At 35.7% G+C, this 19580-nt stretch overlaps 1 protein-coding gene across 2 annotated transcripts; it reads right to left on the bottom strand.

Annotated features, from left to right (window-relative positions):
- Positions 1-896: 896 nt before the first annotated feature.
- On the bottom strand, positions 897-19303 carry golga1 (golgin A1). Of its 2 annotated transcripts, XM_079897950.1 has the most exons (23): positions 19131-19296; positions 18205-18482; positions 15581-15671; positions 14833-14907; positions 12415-12545; positions 12180-12308; positions 11784-11953; positions 10663-10774; positions 9528-9623; positions 8950-9075; positions 8767-8862; positions 8533-8628; positions 8352-8447; positions 7928-8080; positions 7737-7832; positions 6929-7018; positions 6734-6836; positions 5939-6099; positions 5699-5854; positions 4386-4445; positions 4034-4288; positions 3121-3207; positions 897-2110 (listed from the first exon to the last, which is right to left on the bottom strand). In XM_079897950.1, the coding sequence occupies exons 2-23, from the start codon at positions 18328-18330 to the stop codon at positions 2033-2035; spliced, it is 2583 nt and encodes an 860-aa protein (XP_079754076.1). In that variant the 5' UTR covers positions 18331-18482; positions 19131-19296; the 3' UTR covers positions 897-2032. The 2 variants fall into 2 exon arrangements, with proteins under 2 accessions (XP_079754076.1, XP_079754077.1); XM_079897951.1 differs by lacking the exon at positions 14833-14907 and having other exon boundaries at positions 19131-19303.
- Positions 19304-19580: the final 277 nt, after the last annotated feature.

Raw genomic sequence — 19580 nt, forward strand, 5'->3', positions numbered from 1 at the left:
GAAAACGGTGTCGTGTAAACGCCCCTAAAGTGCACGTTTTTGAAAGCGATACCGTTACCGCCACTGACGTGTAAACATACCCTAAGTAAAGGCTCATACCTCTTTTCCTGTGTTTTTTTGTGCATACAAGAGAGACTCTGATGCGTGTTTAAATACGTCATTAATAACTAGTTCAGTTTGGTTCTGTGCACACTGCATATAATTTTTAATTTGGTTGTAGAATCCAGTTGTCACTCCCGTAAATGACTGAACTCTGTGTGTATAGAATGGGATTAGCACTAAAAGGTGAATTGACAAAAAAAAAAAAAAAAAAAAAAAAAAACTTATATAGTAACTATTCTATAATCTCTCAAGTGAAACTGAATGCTAATGTTCATCGTTAATTATTGATCTGTTAGTTCTGCTCTGAAATGATTTAGAAAGGCTTTGTCTCATCACTTTCAGATCCACTATTAGAACAAAAACACTTAAGTCAGCACTGGTAACCACATAGAAGTACAAATGAGTCTTCTTTAGACTAAGTCACTGAGAAAGATTTCAATTTTTATCAAGTTTTGATATTCCTGACATACCATGAAGTCAAACCAAATTAAGGATGTAGTGATATTTTGCTGAAAGCAGAGGCAATGGATACTGTCGTGATAGCTACAGTATCATAACATCAAAACAAACATGAATACAGTTGTAGAAAAGTGCATTATGGATCTCATTCCTAACTGTTCACACACAGGGCATTTTATCTGCATTTTCCAATGGGATTTCAGAGAACCTTCATTTACGGCACAGCAAATTTTTTGAATCGACTGACTCAAGCTTTACATAAAACAGAAATTCTTTGGGTTTCTTTTTCTAAAAACAGCAAACGCACGTTAAGCATCCCACAGATATATTCAATGTTGAATTCAGCTATTATTACCAGAAGAGTCTGTTATTTAGAGTGGTTAACCTTACTGCTGATGCTCCTTAAAGTGTTAAAACACACAAAATGACATCGTTCTGACAGCAAAACACTGGCTCTGACCGAAAACGACTTTGTTTTCACAGGTAAAATGAAAAGATGCTTCTATTGACTTATTCTCAGAGAAATATAAATGCAGTTGACAGTATTTTAGCCTTGAACATTAAGGCTTTAAGTGTACTCAAATGCTTCAATATACACTCAAAACCAAAGTACAATCAAAGCATTCAGTTGTATAAGGCATGCATGCTTGTTTCCTCAGTCTGTGCATATATGCCTCTATATTACAGTTTCAAGCCCACAGTGAAGAATCTCATACACATACACACTCATGAACAGTATTGTGACTAATGCCATGTATATGATGTACAAAAAACATAACTTAAGTATCCACTGATTTATAAATCCTCTTATCACTTATATACAGGTATTCATATATAAATACTTGTATGGAATGTACGTAATTGTAATTTAGACATAAACAAGGCAGATTAAAGTAAGATGCTTCCACATATTCAAAATCACAACATTATATCTTATAACATCCCGTTCCTGATTTTCACTGATGTCCAGTATTGAAGAGAAAAAAGGCCATATTATTGTCTTCATGAGTACCAGTGAAATGGAGTAGAGGATTTGATTGAACCAGTTCAAGCTCAGACTGGTTTTACAAAAAAGTAAATGAGAAAAAAAATATTCCTTCTCGTGTTGAAAGATCTTCCTCAGTTGAAGGCTCTTGGAAACAGTAGTGGTAGTTTTTTGAAAGCGGATGAAACTACAGAGTGCATGAGTTGAGACGGATGATGTCATTTAACCATTAAAGATGAAACTCCTCAGGTCACAGAAAGATGATGTTCATAAAGCATTTGTTTTTAGTCCCTGCAATATTTGAGTGTAAAATGGACAGATTTGTTTTTGTGTCCCATTCTTTAAAGGGCATGAGCTACATAGGAACTGCTGAGGCAGAGATTGAAACTGCAGAGTCTGCAATTGTTCCCTTCAGACGTCAGTAGTTTCCTACCGAGATCATTCACCGTTCCCTCTTTCGCTTTGTCTCAGAGATGTTTTTGTCTCTCAGCTCAAACTTGAGGTTCCTGAGATGGAAGGCCGTATGATTCCTCTGGGTGTGGGCTTGGAACCAAACCACGACATCTGAAACACACACAAAACATTAGACTTAAATAGTGCTTCTATCCTTCACACAGCTATAGAATGTTATACATTTATAATTTTTTTTCCTTTTAATTTTTAATATCCATCCAATATTGATATTAAAAAAAAAAAAAACTGAAAGAGTTCACAGTATTTTAAATAAACAAAATAACAAATTTAATTAAGCTGGAAAATGTCTTTTACAAAAACATTTTGTAAACATTTTGAGTACAGAAGTGGAGGTGAATAATCCCTGATAATAATCTGCTTTTCTGATAATATATATATATATATATATATATATATATATATATGAAGAGTTCAGATGCAAAAGCTTTTTTTTTTTTTCACAAATCCTCCACACATTTTTACATTTATGCATTTGGCAGACGCTTTTATCCAAAATGACTTACATTGCATTTCAAGGTACACATTTACATTCTTATCAGTTCTTGCTTTCCCTGGGAATCAAACCCATGACCTTGCCGTTGCAAGCACCAACGCTCTACTGTCTGAGCTACAGCAGAGGTTCTCAATCTTTTTTGGGCCAGCGCCCCCTATCCATTAATCAGGTCCCATGAACACCTGAACACCCCCCTTTAAAAAATCTTGCTTCCAACGATCCCCGTTGTTCTCTGAATGCCCCCGTTGAGAACCACTAAGCTACAGGAAAGCATATACACACACCACAGAGTACCAGTGTACCACGGTGTTCAAAGGGGCAGCGTGTGTAATGTAGCACAGTGATGTGCAGTGATTTCCAGCTGGGTTGAGCTATAAATACCAGCCTGTGCTGCTATTCCTGACCGTGTCACTGAGAGCTAATGGTTTGATTCGGTGCGGTGAGCCAGATATCCTGACCCACCTTGTTATCTGCCTTAGCAGAGTGGCCTAGTTAGCTCAAGCGTCCGTAGGAGAACGCTGCCGGGTGTGACGAGGGTTGAAAAGAAAGCAAGCTGACTTTCTACATGTCGTCCTCTATCATACTTAGACTTGTTTCTCTTACACACCTTGTACTCCAGTGTCTGTTTGAGCATGTCCTCTTCATCTTTTGTGAAATGCAGAAGTACTGAAACAGCTCTGATGAGCTGGAAAGCCTGAACAGAGAGAGAGAGAGGTAACATCTCATTCATTCAAGCATCACTTACATCTACGCTAGTCCGGAGTTTAAAAATCACTGAAGCACATACTAAACCGGATTGTATTAAGAGGATTATTAGGGTAAATAATGTACCGAAAAAAACATTTATAGGACAACAAAAGATGATTGGATGTACACTAAAAAAGTTTTGGGTCAGTAAGAATTGTTAATGTTTTGAAAGATGGCTCTTATGCTCATCAAGGCTCCATTCATTCGATCAAAAATACAGTAAAAACAGTAATATAGTGAAATATTATTACAATTTAAATGTTTTTAATATATTTTTTTTTATTTATTTGATGGCAAAGCTAAATTTTCACCAGCCATTACTCCAGTCTTCAGTGTCACATGATCTTTTAGAAACAAGCTTTTTAAAAATTGAACTTCTTTTAACTTTAGCGATGTATTTTTAAATGCTGTGTCATGCACGAGACTGCAAAAAACGTGATCACAATGGTTAAATGTCCATCTAGCAAGTTTACATTAGAAAAAAAGTGGAATGGAAAAACACATTCTGTGTGAACAGCCCCTTCGTGCTCAAGAAACATTTATTATTATTATTATCACTGTTATTATAATTTGAACATTTAAGTGAAATAGAATATTTTGTAACATTATATAATGTCTTTACTGTCACTTTCGATCAAATTAATGCATTCTTGTTGAATAAAAGTTCTAATTTATATATACACACACACTACTGACCCCAAACTTTAGAAAGGTAGTGTACATTGTTTTTTATTAAGTAATCTGAACAGTTCGGAAAGCGATGAAGCCCTCACCTCTGCCTCTCTAGATGACATGAACTTCAGCACCACGTGTTTGAGGTACTCAAAGTTGATCTCTCTTGTGTCGGTGAGGTCTGAACTGTTGGTGACTGTGGTGTTGGCGGTGATGGGTGGCAGGCCTGGGGTTTGAGGGAGTCCTGGAGCTGGGGTTGGAGCTGTGGTGGGCATCTGTGTCTCTGTGAGCATCTTATCGGCCGACCTCTCCTGGAGTCTCTCTCTCATCTCAGAGTCAGGATCTGGTTTCAGTTTCTGTTGCATAAACACGTGAGGAAATGTTTGCTGACAGCTGACATGGACTGTGTTTCATACAGTACACTGACAAATGCATCTGAATAAACACACGTACCAGCTCTTTCTGTAGCGTCCTCTTCAGTTCTGCAAGCCTCTGCTGTAACTGCTTTATTGTCTGACAAAAAAATAAAAAAATATCAGGGAATATATATATATATATATATATATATATATATATATATATATATATATATATAAAATAGTAGTATCATTATATATATTCATGTTTGTACATTGTACTTAAATTTAAAAAATACCTGCATGTAATTACAGCTGTAATTTATTTCTGTAATTGCATATTTAATTATATCTTTGACCCTTCCCTCACCCTTTAACCTAAATTATAATTAAAATAGGGTAATATTATTGATGAATACAATGTTTCGCCTCCAGTGCAAGCTTGGCTATGTCAGCAAAGTTGGTTCAAATGCAGAGAAACGTATTACATTTGTAATGAAAATTTGACTACAACTGTTTTACATATATACGTATTATTTTTTACAGTAATATGTAAGAATGATTGGTGCACAATGAAACTAGACATATTAAGTAAACAAATAGAGACTTTTTTTTATTTTGTCTTTCAAGACAATTGCATTTTAAACCACTTAAAACATTCTCCAAATAACTGATGTGATTCATTTAAATAATATATTGTAAAACATGTTCTCTGTATAAATTATGCTCTTACATAAAATTACAAGTTCATAATTTAAAAAAAATAAAATGTTAAAGTGCCCCTATTATGCCTTTTTAAAGGCTCTTGTTCTGTAGGTCTTCAATAAAAGATTTACATGCAAGGAAAAAAAAATAAAATAATTATGATAATTTATTCAACATCATTATTTTCTGTGTCAGAAATGGTTCGATAAAGAATTCAGTCTCTCTAAACTCCTTTCCGCACGAGCGTACTCTGCTCTGATTGGTCAGACGGCCCAGTCTGTTGGGATTGGTCGACCGCTTATGAAACTTCCATTACCATATCTGAATTTTAGCCCCGAAGGCTTCCTCAGCACTTGGATACACAGTGATACGAACAGTAACAATGGCATAGGTTTTACCATATAAATTCAAGACTGAGTCCTCATTCTTTGGAAATGCATGCAAAGTTAATTTGCTTTCGTAGCACATAAAACAGACATTTTTGACATGACGACAACACGAACAAAACTCTTTCAAGCCTCAGCTACAACTACAGTGTGTAAGGGTCAAGGTAGATGTAGTTTGCAAGCAGCAAGTTTGCTTTGTAGACCCTTTACCTTAACAAACAGCTAGATTACACACAACATGAAAGCTAATATCCAAAAAGCATTATAGGCTTTTGCTGCTCTTCTTAGAACTTATATTGATTCATTTCTTTGCTCTCACCTTGTTTTTTTCAGCCAGTTGTTGCTCGAGGTCTTTATTGACCTTTTGTAACTGGTCAAGATCACTTGCAGTAACCGTCCCGTTCTGCTCACCATCACACTCGTCTGCATGTGACTGTGCTGTTAATCTCAACACCTCACCCTCCAGATCAGACACCTGCCACACACAAAGAGATATGTCAATACAAAAACATCAAATTGGTAAGACAATGTATCTAACTACATAAAAGCACACAGTGACCTGGGACTGGTAAGAAGAGAGTTGCTTTGTGTGTGTGAGGACTTCCTGCTGCAGTGATGTCAGCTGAGAGGTGTGTTCTCGCTCTCTCTCCTCAGCCTCCAAACGACGAGACTCACACTCAGCCTGCAGAGAAGACAGACTGCTACGGGCTGCCTTCAGCTCTGACACACACAAACACACACACAATGAGAAACAGAAGCTTTTTAATGCTGACCATTATAAAGCACATAAACGTTCTGAAGTTGGTTCTTTTAATAAATTGCTCACACTACTTACCTGTTTAAATCATTTAAACAAAATTCTCACTGAACCAACCCATTAAATAAGTCAAAGCAGATACTAAATTAACATCAGACTCACTGAACAACCTTACTTTTGGTCATGTCTGAATTTGAAATGAAGCAAGAAATGAACTGAAGGTGTTTTGTGTTCTTAAGGTTTGAGAATCTTAGTATCAAAGTCAGTATATATATATATATCTATCTATATATCTATCTATATCTATCTATCTATATCTATATCTATATCTATATCTATATATATATATATATATATATATATATATATATATATATATATATATATATATATATATACACACACACATACATACACACACACATATATATAAAGTAATAATAAAAAAGCAATAAATTAACAAAACATATTTAAATATTTAAAACATTAAAATGTGTAGCCAAAACCTTTTTTTTTTTTTCTATTCAAATAAATAGCTAATTATGGAGGGGTTGAACCAGTTTCTTTCCTGCTGCAAGAACACATCTGGTCCCTCACCTTCCTTCAACAAGTTTAGTTCTTCCTCCTTTGCCCCTAAATCCTGAGAAAGACGACTCACTTCCTGTTCCGCCTTCTCAAGAGACTCAGTCATTTTGCTGACCTATAAAAGACAAGCAATACATTTAGTAAAACAGGTGCATGACTTTATGAGTGAAAACAATTATGCATATTTCAATATGCCAGCGAATGAACCTGCTGTTGGAGTTCTTCCCTCTGTTTTCTGGTTTCCTCCAGAGCTTTGGCAATTTCAACGCTGACCGTCTGTCTGCTGCGCAAATCCGCCTGTGACACAAACAGATACATGTCACACAAATGCTATACTGGTCAGCAACACGACTCAAGCTCGAAACGTGCACAGTAGGACTGGGCGGTATGACTGACTGGATGGTCAACCAGTCGGGATTATGATGGACCGCTTTATAATATTAACTGTACTGTCCTTCGGTTTTAACTTGCACTACCTTTCAAAAGTATGGGGGCAGTAAGATTTTTGTATTTTTTTTTAAAGATATTAATACTTTTATTCAGCAAAGATGCAATAAATTGATCAAAAGTGACAGTATTTACACATTTCTAATTTCTATTTCAAATAAATGCTGTTCTTTTGAACTTCCTATTCATTAAATAATCCTGGAAAAATTATCATGGTTTGCAAAAACTATTATGCCGCACGGCTGGTTTTCAACATTGATAGTAATCAGAAATGTTTCTTGAGCACCAAATCAGCATATTAGAATGATTTTTGAAGAATCATGTGACACTGAAGACTGGAGTAATGTTGATGAAAATTCTGCTTTGACAACAAAGGAATAAATTACATTTTAAAATACATTAAAGTAGAAAACAGTTATTTTAAATGGTAATAATATTTCACAATATTATGTTTTTTGCTGCATTTTTGATCAAATAAAGAGACTTCTTTCAAAATCTTATCGTCCCAAACATTTGCATGGTAGTGTTACATAGTGAATCTGTTTGTGCAGATGCAGATGATTCTCACTCTAGACTGCTCGAGTTCTGCTGTCAGTCTCTCTACAGTGCTGTCAATCTCAGCTTTGCTCTTCAACAGTGAGGCCTTTTCCTCCTCCAGCAACCGCTTGAGAGAAAGACACAAACATCAGACAAACCTTTAATAATGTCCCCATGTTAAGTTCATGATAGTCAAAGAAACACGAGTGATGTGTTACACACCAGGTTGTCCTGATGCTTGTTGACCTCGGTTTCTCTCTCTCTCTGTAGTGCAAGAAGTTCCTCCTCCAGCCTGGCTGTTTTCTCCAAGCCTCTCTGTCTCTGTGTCGAGACCTGCTGTTGTAGTCGCTCTCTCTCCTCCGACCACTCCACCTGCTATGGGACCAAAGGTCAAAGGTCAAAACTCTTAAGGGATTCACAACAAAGCTGACTTGTAAGACAGACACTGAGCTGCCTAACAAGCCCATTTTTTAATAACCCTAAACATCTTTTCCTCATCTAATGCTGCCGTCCCAGTATGTATGACAGATTTCTGACAGAAGAGGGCGACATTTCAGCAAAAACAGTTGGTAGTCGTAACAAACCGATGGACGGCACTGAACAGGCTATTGGGACGTTTGGTGAGACTTTGACTGACATAATGTACCAGTTTTCCTGTGTGTGTTTCACTGTCTTCAAGTTGCTGTTGCAGACTCTTCATCTTCTCAGCGCAGTCAGCCAGTCTCTGCTCCAGTTCTGAGATCTGACAGCACACATTCACATCATTCAGATCAATCAGCCACGGTCATGTGATGTGTGGGTTAACTGGAGAATCGCAGTGCTCTCACCTGTGCGTCTGTCCTCTCTTTGTAAGCCCTGGACGAATCGTCTTTGTGCTTGACCAGAGTCTGCAGATCTGTGATGCTGGCTTTCTGTCGAGAGATCTGGAAACAAATGAGAAACAGGAATTCTCTCACTAATAGCTGTATGAAACAATACAGTATGGCAGCACTAAGCACTGAACATTTTAAAAACGACATGTAATAATGTAGAGCAGCGAATGAGGTTAGATGCTGGGTTACCTGGGCCTCCAGTGAACTGACTGCTGTGGTGTGATTTGTTCTCGTCTCCCGTAACTGACCTCTGGCCTCCTCTAACCTCTGCTCTAATGCAGACTTCTAAACACACACAAACAAAACATGCCGATATTAGATGACTGAAACTGCAGTAGGATGAAAGGCATGTATAAACACGTGTCCTCTGACCTCTTTCAGCAGTTCCTGTAGGTGTTCATCCTGAGAGTAGTTTGCTTCTAGTCTCCTCTCTAAGGAGGTGGCCTTCTCCTGCAGATCAGCCAATAGACGCTCTCGCTCCTCTTCTGTCACTGCAACCTGACCAATCACAGTATGGTATGAAGAATTATACCAAAGTGACAAAGAAATAAAGAGTTGCAAATAGGTCAATCCATTCACACACACTATATATATATAACTTAGCATCAGGGCTTAGGAACAGGACATATTTTTGGGTCCAAAAACAGCTATATGCAGAGCAATGAAAGGGAATAAAGCCCAAGGGTGTCAAGATGCATTGTTTAAACTATCTTTACTTTGACACTCTGTCTAAAAAAACAAATTGGATATAAAATGGATCAGGATGGAAAGCATAGAAATGTAATTTGCATTTATAGTTTATTCTGATGTAATATTATAACCTACAGGTTGCCACTCACATGTGAGTCTGAATAATTTATCACATTCTCAGACAGTAATTTTCACGTGCAAATGCGAGTAAATACTTTACATTATTAGTATCAAGGAATTCTTTGTTGAGTCAATCAGACCTTGTTCTTGTGCTGCTCATGCTGTAGCTTTAGCTTATTGTGTTCAGACTGGAGTTGCTCCATTGATTTCTCTAGTACATTTGCATTGCTTTGTGCCTGGAGAGCAAAAGAAACAATAGAATGTGGAAATGATTATTGTCATACCATTCAAGGAAAATTTAAAACATATTCCAGTTTCTTTAAACAGACATTGACTGTTTCCTCAGGACTGTATGGTTACACTAGGAAAAATTTATGCAAGTGAAATCAAGGGTTAAAATATTTAAACAACAGTTTTTTTAAATTTTTTATAAATGTAATAAATTATCCGCTTTTTTAAAATATTAGTCAAAGATTGTCACGATGCAATTATTGCTTGATATTTATAAAATAATAATTATACAAGAGATGTAAACTGTCAGCAATAAAATAAAGACCAAACACAAGCAATAGAAGAAATAAAAATAATAAAATATGCAAATATTGGAAATAATTCAGTAATTGGTTTTAATAATAATAATAAAAAAAGATGTCTTCTTTAAAGGGTTAGTACATCCAAAAATGATCCCATATTTTTACTCACCCACAAGCCATTCTAGGTGTGTATGACTTTCTTCTTTTAGCAAAACACAATTGGAGTGATATATCCTGGCTCTCCCAAGCTTTATGGGAGTGAAAAGAACCTGAGTTGCGTCAGGTCAAAGGTCACTCTTCGGCCAGAACTAGACTCGGGTACGGACGTTACCGGAAACCAGTGCTTATAGTTTATAGAGTTATAAATATGGATATGTCTCGCTTCAGAAGGCCTTTATTAACCCCCTGGAGCCATATGGATTACATTTATGATGGATGGATGCACTTTTTGGAGTTCAAAAACTTTTTAATATAACTCTGATTGTGTTTGGCTGAAAGAAGAAATTCATATACACCTAGGGTGGCTCGAGGGTGAGTAAATCATGGGCTAATTTAACATTTTAGGTGCACACCATAAGCAATGCGATCATAAGCAATGTTATAACACTGTTATAAATGCATAAATATAATGCATAAATAAAAGTGAAAGAAATGAAAACACTTATATGGGAGTGGTGACTATATGCTCCCAAAAGTAACCTTCTTGGCTTCTGAGTGTCATCTGTGTTGATGAAGAGCCCACCTTCTGGAAATCCTGCGAGACCTGCTGGATGAGCTGCTGTAACTCCTGCTCTCTCCTCTCCAGATCCACAACCCTCCTCTCAGCCTCCGCTCTCTCACTCAACAACTCATCCCTGAGAGAGACCAAATAGAAAAACTGAAATAAATAAGCAAACTCCACAGATGTACAGAATAATCTGACTGCAATCGCTTTTTCAGAAGGAAGCCTTGAAAGTGCTTATGTTTAATGAATATTTCAACACTCTTTGAAACATTTCATCCTGTTCCAAATATCTTCAAGTAGGAATGAATCAGGGTGATTGAACTAGATGACCTAGATTTAAAATCTTTCAAATTATATTTTTGTTGAGACTGCCATATTCTGTTCCATTTTGTTGCCCAACTTATGAAAAAATGTGGTTTTGCACACCCTTATTTTTAAGTCTGAAGAACATTGGCTATGTTTACATGCACAACTTTTGTTTCAATCGGTTGATGAATCTGAAATGAAGTGTTTACATGAATGCTAAACGTGTGATTGGATTGATGTGCGTAGATGTTTTGACGTGCACACTGCAAGAATAGATCGAGTTTCCCGCTGTTTGTGCATAATAACCACTCATACATCGGTTCTTTATTTGTTTTAAACAGCAGATTTAGTATTTATCCATTTCTGGTTGTAATTTGGAGACAATGACATATGAACCGTTGTGCCGTGCTGTTTATATTTATCAAGCAGGAAAAATGCAGGAAAAATGAAAAAAAAAACAGTATATGGCACTTTATTCAACAGGAACAACAGCAAGTCATACGTCATTACGCCATTTCAACGTCATTGCACATGCGCAGTCCTTTCAGTTTCGGTTTTCAATCCGATCTAGTGTTTACAAGTCCTCTCGATCGGATTAAAGGAATAAAGCACCCCTTTCAATCCGATTGAAATTTCATTCGTATCGAGCTCAATCGGATCAATTAAGGTGTTTACATGAAGGCTTTTCTGTTCATTTGAGTCGTCAATCCGATAACAAACAGATTATTTGGTCGCATGTAAACGTAGCCATTGATCTTTGATAAAATGGAGTCAAACCTTATTTTACATTCTCACAATTTGGAAGTCAAGTTCTCCTGTGCTTCCTCACACACCTTTGAGCCTGTAGCTGTGAGTTGACCCTGCACATCTCCTCGTGTTCCTCTCCCAGCTCGTACAGCTTGTCTTGGGTTTGGCTCAGGGTCAGTCTCGCTGTGTTCAGCTCCTCTCCTCTCAATCTGAGCTCTTTCTCCCGATGACTCAGCTGTTCCTCTCGCTTCAGCAGCTGCAGAACAAATGCCCACTAACAAATTTGTTCTTGTTGTCTATTGCAATGAATATGAGCTATTCTAGTCTTGAGTTTTCTGACACGGCTTGGTGTTAGAATAAACATTCCTTTAACTTGGATATGCATCAGTATACAAATGATTGTTGAATGCAGAAATGTAGGAAGGTGATGTGAATAATTTTTCGAACTATGTTCTTTTGCTATATACAACTAATGTGCTGACCATATGTTTGACTTTAGCCAGTTCCTGCTGTTGAAAGCCCTCCAGTTCATCCAGATCATCTCTCTTCTGGAACAGACTTAAACTCTGCTCTGTCATCTCGTCTAACCGAGCGGTCAGTGACAACTTCTCCTGTTTGAGAGAAAGAGGAACAAAGCAATTATGAATTATTAGTATATTAGACTTACAAAACACTAATTAGAGCGACTTTATCCAGTATGTCACAAAGCATCTTAACCTGCTCCAGTGAAGCCAGCTTTTCCATCCACTCCTGGTCCTTTTTCTCTAACGCTAAGGCCATTCCTTCTGCCATCTTGGCTCTGTTAGACTGAAAAGCTTCGTTCTGGTCCTGAAGTTTGCGCATGGATGCTGGATGAAAACAAAAACAAGTCAAAAGCTTAAATTTTTCCGAAATCCTTCTTAGAGAAATAATCCAGATCATTTTCAACATAATGGCTACGGGCCGCATCTGTGGCGAACAGTCCGTTTCAGAAGACAATTTTTACAGTTAATACATTTATAATGGAAGCTTAGCAGAAAAGAGGTCTGTAGGGTTTAAAAGCAGAAATTTGCAGCTCGTATTTTTGTTAAAGCACATAAATTGATTTTTCAGCAATCTAAATGTTTGTAAGTAACCCGGGAATATTCCTGTGACTCTAAAAACAGCTTTTAAACAGACATAACATTATAACTCAGTGGTTAAGTGTTATCACAGGTGTTAGACATATGTAAAGTAAATGTGTTACATATCAATACATAATGTATTCATTTTGTTACCTTTGTTAGTGTTGCATTAAATGTTATTAGAGACAAAAATACACACTTTCATTAAATGAAATGTAAAGAACAACAACACTGCTTAATTTCCAGACGTCCTTGGTAGTAAAGCTGTAAAACACATTGTTAGTACATGCATTTATTTGTATTCAGTTGTTTTATTCAATTTATTCAATTCAGTGCATTTATCCTCTTAATTTGGGTCTATAAATGGGATCTGTGTTTTCAGATCATGACGTTTCAGAGCGAAACAGCATCTTATATTACCTTGTTATAGGCACAATCTACAATTGCTGAAAAAATCATGTCATAAAAAGTGGCAAAGGACTTTTCTCTATAGGTTTCACCTTTAAAACTCAGACGCCATGACGTGAAAGACACATATTTCCTATGCACTGAAAACTCCCAAAGCAAGAGGTTTCAGGTTAAAGAGCTCCACCAACAGCATTTGTGGCATATTATTGATTAATTTACCAAAAAGAATCATTGATTAATTTTTTAAACAAAGAAAAAAAAAAACACTGAGGGAATTGCAAGATTACAGTAACAAATGGTATTATATTAATATATTGTTGTTATAGTTTATTCATTTGTTTGTATTATTATTAATGACTAGCGTGATATAATCACTTACTGACCTTATCTTTGTAAAGTTACATCAGATGTTTACCTACCCAAATAAGTATTCACTTAATTAACCTCGCAAACTGGGTTTTTTGAGAATCATTTTTGAGATGTGAGAATACTTTCACACAGAACACATTTTTCCATTCCACTGCGCTACTTTTCCATTGTAAACATGCGCTAGATGGATGTGTTTGACCGCGCATCTCGCATCTTTTGCAGCGTCTCACGCATGACACAGTGTTCTAAAAAAGCAGTCTAAAAAAGTTAAAAGAAGTGCAACTTTTAAAAAAACACATCTCTAGACTTGCCATTTTCTCAGTAACACTGCCATGTGTCTCGTGTTTTTCACCTGTATGAACTGGCCCTTAGTAGTCACATGTCAGCTTATTTACTGTACCCCTCCTAAGCTATTCGTTTTTAATGTACACTCACTGTTGAGTGCGTTTACTCCAAGGATGTGTTGCAGTATTGCCCCTTCATTTTGTGTGTTTTCTGCATTGTAACTGATTTTTTGTGACAAATTATGTAACAAAAAGTTATAGTCTCCCATTTATGTCTATGAAAAAAATACTTATATATATATATATATATATATAAATAAAAAAAAATCCTTAAATCCCCCCCAACACTGCACAAATATAGAGTAAAAACATTAATAAAGTGAGTGATATTACATTTGTTAAAAAAATAAAAAAATACATTATTATGTTATAAAATCACATTTTATTTTCTGGGGTCTCTGGAGTTTTTTTGTTGTTCACACTAACATACAACCTGATATCATACCAGTTTATTTTATTGTTTGTAGAGCTAGCAAGTGTCAACCATCACATCAAGTCTCATGCCATTTAGATTTTTTTTATTATTTCAGTAAATGTCATTTGGGGTCAAAAAGACCCCGAATAGCTAAAAAGGTTAAACAACTTCGGGTAGAAATAATTTTCTGTGGTAATGTTCATGATTGCAAATGCTGTTGATAGAGCTTAACTTAATAAAACCCAGACCAAGAGGTTTGTGATAAAACAATTGATATAAAACAAGTGAATAAACCGTTTAACGGTCTTCTTTTGCATTTTTTTTTTTTTTTTTTGGTTTCTGATCAAGAACCAACCTCACTTGTCTATAAGTTGATAATGTATAGCTAGAATGCATGTTTGTGTAAAAGCATTGGACAAACAAATGGGAAAGGAGTAGAGGAGAGAAAGCCAAAAGAAGGAAGAGGTGAAAATGGGAGGAAAAGAACGGTACGTACAATCCTGATACTTCTCTAATGCAATCTCAAGCTTCTCCTTGGTCTTCTGCATTAGCCGAAGCTGCTCAGCGTAGTCTAGGGTTGGGGAATGGGTTACCCACACACACAAACACACGGCCGGAGGGAGGCAGAGGAGGATGAGGGGGAGGATCACGGGTAGGGGAGGGAGGAGGAGGGACAAAAACAGGGACGAGAAAACAAAGGGATAAACATGATTGAGAAGATAAACAAATGGAGGGAAAAACAGAATGATTTTCTGAGATGAGAAAACCAAACTGACTGAAGCTGTGCAATGACAGCTACCTTCCACTGGTGACCTTTGACCTTTAAACTAATACATCATCCCTGATCAGGTCAATAATGCAATCATCTTATCTAGCACAGCTCATTTAGGGTTAAAAGAGTTTCTAGATCAGGCTGTGTGTAACTGCATACCAAGACAGGCTGATAGTGAGAGCCAGGTATCTATTATTCATGCTGATTTTTCCAGTCATTTGCATTCATTGAGATTCATTGGTTGGCAAATCTGTCAAATACTATGTGCTTTAAACAGTTCCATTGTGGCAAAAGGTATAAAAGGTTTAAAGGTATCCAAATACGGACTGAAATAGATAAGACCACGTAAGAGTTGCAAGGTAAGAAGAGTGTAAAAATAACAGCCTGCATCTTAGATTTTGTCACGATGGCCTTTCATATTTATTCCCCTCTTTCAGTCTCTTTCTTTCTTTCTGTATTGTGTTGACGATACCTGAGAGTTTGGCCTCCAGCTTTCGTATCTGATCGTTTCTGCGCTGAATCTGAGAAGAGGCGTCATCTCTGGAGCTGCTGCCATCAGACGCCTGAAAGCGAAAGATATAGATGAAGAGACATTTATCATCCTAATAGCACCATAGAAATAGACGAATGCATCAATATTAAAGAAGTAATACTGTGAAAATAAAACCTGTAGCTGTAGTTTGCCTTTTTTTTGCCAAATAATTTAAAATATTTCCTCATATTTGGTGGTTTAATTGAATTTGTATCAGCCTTTCACTACTGTATATCACATCATATCATATGTAGCATAGTAAAAAAAAAAAAAAAAAAAATTTATAATCTCTCCCCTTTAAGGGACTTATATGTAAAAAATAACACCATCCCATTTACTAATGCTGATTAGTATTATTTATTATTTATGGTTTTACCATTTAATACTGATTACCGATTATATATTATTTATAGTATGTTTTAGTTTTATTTCAAATGTTATGGCCAATAACTGATAAATGTCTAATATTAAAATTCTTATAGTATTGTTTGTAAAATTTAATAAAACACACTAAAAATAATATTAACACTTTTAAAATGCAAGTGAATGTAAGCAGCAAACAAAAATTTAAAAACAGTTGCACCAAGAAAAATGTATGTGTATATTATATATATATATATATATATATATATATATATATATATATATATATATATATATAAAATTTTATGTATGTAGGCCTATATATATTTATACACATACACATTTTTTTAAACATTGATAAATATATATCATTTAAACATTTTTAAACATTGTACTGTATATACTGTATATTGTACAGTAAGAATTTTTTTTTTTTTTTTTTTTTTTGAGATTTGCTAATTTAGATTACATTTAGCAGTGGAAATGAGCATGAACAATTAAATATACAAATTAGACAATTAATTCGAAAAATACAAAACACTATTATCTGAGGGGGAAAAAAAACCAATATAATTGCACATCCCTCATAAGAACTATATAATTGAAAAAGGAGAAACCCTTAAACTGACCACACATGCAGAATCATTAAGGTGTTTACTATAATAATTAAAACATTTGCATTGTCCTTGGGGTCCAAACCCATCAGTTTCTCTCAATAAAACACCTATAAGGGTGGCTTTGATTTCAACTCTCATTCTCCATCAAGCCTGAAGGCTGCAGCTTTAATTATTTAGGGCGAAAGACAACCTGATCCCAACCCTGAGTGTGTTACCATTAATTGCTAGAGGACAAGAGTGTCAGGTTACACTGGTTTGTCAAAGCTTGTGATATTATTTAGCACTTTCTATAACATCACTGGTTTCCCAAGCAGCATAACACAGCCCTCTAGTACTAACCTCAGACACACTAGCAGGTTCCTCATGTAGAGCAGTGTGCAAACACAGTCATATGACTATCTCTAGAATGGATGCTGTGGATAAGCCAGTTATTTGAAACAGGAATAACTATCATGCTGTTTTACTAGATCAGTTCTGCTTTTGCAATAGGAAATATTTAGGTATTTCTTGTCCACCAATCAGAATGTGTCAGCTGGCACTTTACTAGACTTGGAAGTACACTTGGAAGGTTTTGGTTTAGAATTAAAAACACAATAATATTTTTTAGGGGGGGAATATTTTTCGCCATACAGACAAGCCTAAGAGAAACATACTGTAGCATTAGGGTTAATGCATATTTATTTCCATTTGATCCAAAATCAGAATAAGCCAAGATTATACCCTTCATAAGTTTTGAGTCAGAAAGATTTTAAGGTGACATTGTTACCATGTAATGATATATAGTATTTATATAATATTTATATAATTTATAATATATAAATATTAATGTATATAATTATTAATAAGTAATATTAATTAACAACATGTAGCCTACTTACTATAGGGTTAGGGTAGAATTAGGGTTAGGTTGCATGTAATTATGCATAATTTACTGTTATTACTTGGTAAGTACATGTAACAAGGACACTGTAAATTAAAGTTTTACCTTTTTTATAAATAAATACTTTCATTCAACAAGGATGCATTAAATTGACAATAAATGACAATAAAGACAAATATTTCTATTTCAAATAAATGCTGTTGTTTTTAACTTTCTATTCATCAAAAAAGTATCTAAAGAAAGTATCACAGTCTTCACAATAAAAATAAGCAAAACATTGATAAGAAGAAATCCGCTAATTAGAATAATTGCTGAGGGATAATGTGACACTGAAGACTGGAAAACTCAGCTTTGCTATCACAGAAATAAATAATATTTTTAAATATATTAAAATAGAAAATTGTTATTTTAAATTGTAATAATATTTCACAATACAACTACTTTTACTGTATTTATAAACAAATAAATATAGCCTTGGTGAGCATAAGAGACTTTTTAAAAACTATTATTATTATTTTATCAACGTTATAAAAGTTTAACACATTATTGTTTGGCAGTAATTCGGTTGTAGGCAGTAATATCTCATCATCATTTTTTTCTTAATTTTGTAACCGACCAAGCAACTTAATTGATCTACACACCACAAAGGTTTATAATTGCATGATGAAGATATGAGATCGCAAAAAAGAGAAGGATCTACTCACAAAGTCATCCCCTGAATCTGCGCCCACAGAAGTGATGGACTCTTTGCTCATGGAGCGAGGGATGCGGCCTGAACGAGGGGCAGCGGCGCCTTCCTCTGCCAGCTTCTTCTTCAACTTTGCAAACATCTCAGTAGTGTAGATGTAGCCTGCAGCCGTGTGTGTGAAGCAATGTTTTGAATGACTCTCTCGAGATGCTTTAGGGTGTTCGTAATGCAGAACGGGTTATATCCACGGCATACGCAGAACTCATTCTGGGGTTACTCTCTGCGGCCTTGACTCTGTGGAGACAATCACAACACTAGAATTACATTAGCAGAAGAAATTCACTACACCACTACAATCAAACAAGGCTTTTAAACAGCAGATACTTGAATAAAATGAGTCTCCTGTGCTTGAAACCTGCATTCTAAGAGTGAATTGTTTAGTATACAACACTGTCTAGTGTACATCTGTGCCTGTGTATTATGATGATACACCTGTTTATCTAGTTAGTGACATATCAAAATAGTACTACACTTATACTGACACTCGACTTAAGAATTATTTAAAGCAGATGCATTGTTTTCAAGCAAGACATCGGCAATACAGTAGAGTTAAATACAAATATCAATTCATAAAACCAAATTCTGCTGCGGCTCAATGTTTTAGAATAGACTACATGAGTAAAAGGACTCAATGTTGACTTTGCTTGATATGCTACAGTGTAGTAAGCTAACCAGTGTCAGGTTTAATAATGACACGTAAGCTTGATGTCAAAACCATTCATCCATCACATGCAGACAGTGCATGACAACATCTAATTTAAACTGTCAAATAAAAAACGTAAAGCGGAAAAATAAGAGATAAATAGTAAACAGAGCTAGCTGATGTTAGCGCTCGTGCATCTTCCTTACTAAACCAACAAAACAATACAAGCGTGAACCTACCGTAACACCTCCATAAACTCTGAAAGAACTGATGTTTATTGTGATGGAAGTGCACGTTTAACGCAAATAAAACATTTTTCCAGTCGTTACATCTGTGCGCTGTTTATGTCGGGGCTAGCAACTGGCTAGTGGCTAACTAACTTCACCACGTAATCTCCAGTCACCAGAATTCTGATGACGTTCCAGGAACAACTTGGCGATTGCGCCCCGCGCTGATTGGACGTCCACAGGAGAGAGGCGTGGCTACATGTTCGCGTGATTTTATGTCAAACATGAAAGCTGTCAGATGAAGCATTGCTACGTTAAAGACGCATAATATTATTAAAATGTATAATGATGACATATGAATGTATTTACACTTTGTTTAGATGATTATATAAAATATTAAAATAATAATGAGTGATTGTACGATTTTAACTAAACAGCCTACACTCTGATGTTCCGTAACAA

This window comes from Squalius cephalus, assembly GCF_949319135.1.
Source record: "Squalius cephalus genome assembly, chromosome: 16".
Taxonomy (NCBI): Eukaryota; Metazoa; Chordata; class Actinopteri; order Cypriniformes; family Leuciscidae; genus Squalius; species Squalius cephalus.